This window comes from Arachis duranensis, chromosome 1, assembly GCF_000817695.3.
Source record: "Arachis duranensis cultivar V14167 chromosome 1, aradu.V14167.gnm2.J7QH, whole genome shotgun sequence".
NCBI classification, from domain to species: domain Eukaryota; kingdom Viridiplantae; phylum Streptophyta; class Magnoliopsida; order Fabales; family Fabaceae; genus Arachis; species Arachis duranensis.
The window spans coordinates 101,038,339-101,041,490 of record NC_029772.3 but is presented as its reverse complement, the minus strand read 5'-3'; the positions used below and the strand labels follow the sequence as shown (position 1 = coordinate 101,041,490).

Here is a 3,152-nt window from a genome sequence, read left to right as displayed (position 1 = left end):
TGGTCAACTCTGGGCGACTGTTGTACCCATTATTGATCAAAAACCTAAGTATGAATAATGAGTAGATATAAAAAAAAAGTTATTCATTACGTTATTTTATTGAAAAAAATTAAAGAACCAACTACAATATATATAAATCTCCTGTTATTCAATTAGTTGAGTCTAGTTTATTATCTTTTAATTGATTTTCTAGCAAAATCGTTATACATTAAAGTTATCTTTTTAAAAAAAGAAAAAAAGAAAAATTTTAATTAATCAATTATTTAAGAAACGCGTCAAAGTGGCCCACATACGTGTGTGAACGCGGAATATATACAACACAGCCATAACAATGTCGAATGTTCAGAGTTTTTCATTTCCAATTTTCTCTGCGCTTTTAACATCATCAATAATACGCTGCAATCATGTCATCATCATTAGCAACACGCATTCTATCATCGGCATTCATAGTTTCCTTCATAGTTCTCCACCTTTTCTTCCCCTGCAGAGCCGATGTTGGAACCGCTGCTAGTTACTCCCCTCCATATTTACGTAAGTTTTACATGCTCGCGAATTCTGTCCTACATATCCAGCAATTCCTTGACCAAGTTAAATGAATATTTTATTTGAGATGGATTAACTTTTTGCGTGTAAAACTGAAGAATATTGTGAAAAATAATATATAAAGTGGATATTATAATAGCTATTATATTAATCAACTTAGGTTAATTTAATAGTTAATTCATTATTCAGTTTAAAAAAATGATAGAGTTTGAATGTTATTTTGTATATATAATAATTTAATTAAGACTACTTATACATTTTTAAAAAAATTTAACATGAATTTTATTAAGGTCATTATTTTTTTATATATATTTTCACAACATTTTTTAATTTTGTTTTTGTTTTATGTAGCTTCGAAGTGTTATGGGACGGAAGCCACAGAGTTCCCATCGAGCAATCTGTTTGCGGCGGCGGGAGATGGAATATGGGACAATGGGGCAGCTTGCGGTAGGCAGTATCTGGTGAGATGCATCAGTGCGGAGCAACCAAGGACCTGCATTCCCGACCAAAGCATTCAGATCAAGATCGTTGATTACGCTGCCACCGCTGTTTCGGCCGCCTCCGCTAGCGGCACTACCTTGGTGTTGTCCGACAAGGCATTCGGCAGTATTGCCAATACAACTGCCGTCTTAATCAACATAGAATTTCAACAGTAATAATTAATTAATTAATTAAACTCTGATCTGGCTCTTCTTCTTCTACCTAGTTGAAAGATTAAGATTTACCTGTGTGTGCAGGGTGTGATGATTGGTATATGTAGCTTCGGCTAGTGCTGTCTGTATTGGGACCCTGTATTATTATTGGCGTGGCGGCTCAAAAGTCAAGTGTTAAAAGTGGCGACTCTTGAATCAAGGAAGATATTTGTCTAAAGAAGGCAGTACGTACCTACGCCGAAGGTGCCTTCAATTTTAACATTTCAAGTGTACGGATTTCTCAACTATTTATTTTTGTTTTTATTTTCGTGGTGTGTGTGTGTTTTTCTTGGATCTGTGTAGGGGCGGTTGCTTTGGATATTAGAATCAAGTATACCAAGGCAAATAAGCTACACAGGATGTTTCTACCTCACTTCTGCCTTTGGATGCTTTTGGAGTGGCATTTCGACATTTAAAAGTATTATATGTATAAAAAAATTAACTATTAAATTAATTATTATATTTTTGTGTATAAATATATATTATTTAATCTATTTTTTATGTGTATGTTATATATTGCGATATATATTTTATGTGAATAATTGATTTAGTAATTAACTCAGTTAGATTAGTCCTAAATTTTTACGAGTTCGGTTAATATGTGCTTTAAAAATATATAATAAGATTATTATTAATGAAATATTTTAAATATTTTTTTAATAAATATAAAATAAATGCATTAAAAACTTAAACTATTTGTATTTTTTATTTTAATTATGTAACGTATTCAAATTTTTTTGACAACTAAGTCTAATTAAATTGGTCCAAATATAATAAAAATCAGTTTCATTAGAGAGAGCGTCTTTACACACTCTAACTTCTCAACATCTCCAACTTCTTCGTGTTTCTACTTTTTCTTTACGTGTTTTCTTCTCATTGTCATTCTTTTATTACTACTATTATTGTTGCATTTTTTTCCTTTTCTTCTTTTATTTTTTTAGTGATTTTGCAGCATTATGTGTTTTTTCTTTTTTTTGTTTGATTTTTTATTTTTATTCTTGTTAAGACGGTAAAACAAGAAGAATTATGAGAATGTAAAATAAGAAGGAGAAGATGAACAAAAAAAGAAAAAGAAGACCATGATGATGATGAAGAAGAAGAGGATTATGAATTTTGAGTTATGCAGAATTTATCAAAAAATAACACCAAAATTTTTTAAGTGTGACACAGAAGTTTCTCAATTTTAACACGGAAATTTTTTAACCGTGACACAAGTTCCTGTTAAGAGGGTGAAACAAGAATTATGAGAATATGAAACAAGGAGAAGAAGAAGAAGACGATGATGATGAAGATGAAGAGGAGGAGGAGAAGGAAGGAGAGTTTTAAAGTGTGAAGAATTTATTAAAAAATAATACCGAAATTTTTGTTTCTTCTTCTTCTCCTTCTCTTTTTTCATATGTTATTGCAGTTATTTATTTTTTTTGTTTGCTTTTTTTTGGGTTTTATTCCTATAAGAAAGTGAAATAAGAAGAACTATAAGAAAATGAAATAAGAAGAAAAAGATGAAAAAGAAGAAGAAAAAACAGTAGAAAATGAAGAAGAAGAGGGAAAAAAATTTTGAATTGTGCATAATTTATCAAAAAAATAATACCAAAATTTCTTAACAATAACACATAAATTTTTTAGTTTTGACATCGAAATTTTGCTACAAAAATACAAAAATATATTCTTTAATGCTGTATTTTTTCGTTCTTTTTATTCTTCTTTTTTTTTCCTTTTTTCTGTTGCTCTTACTTCTTCTTTTAGGAATATTACTTCTCATACAAAAAATATTTTCAGTGTTGTGTATTTTGTGTGGTTACTTTGATATATAATTTTGTGGTTGATATTGTTAGTTATTATACACCAAAATTACTTAATGATTACGACACACAAGCTTAGTTTGCAAAGAAGTACACAAACAAGACTAAATCATGA

General features: G+C 29.6%; 1 protein-coding gene across 1 annotated transcript; it reads left to right on the top strand.

Annotated features, from left to right (window-relative positions):
* The first annotated feature begins 355 nt into the window (after nt 1–355).
* LOC107471964 (EG45-like domain containing protein) lies at nt 356–1,759 on the top strand. The gene is made up of 3 exons (XM_016091526.3): nt 356–531; nt 895–1,195; nt 1,281–1,759. Exons 1-3 carry the CDS (start codon nt 405–407, stop codon nt 1,285–1,287), a joined length of 435 nt encoding a protein of 144 aa, XP_015947012.1. The 5' UTR covers nt 356–404; the 3' UTR covers nt 1,288–1,759.
* Nucleotides 1,760–3,152: the final 1,393 nt, after the last annotated feature.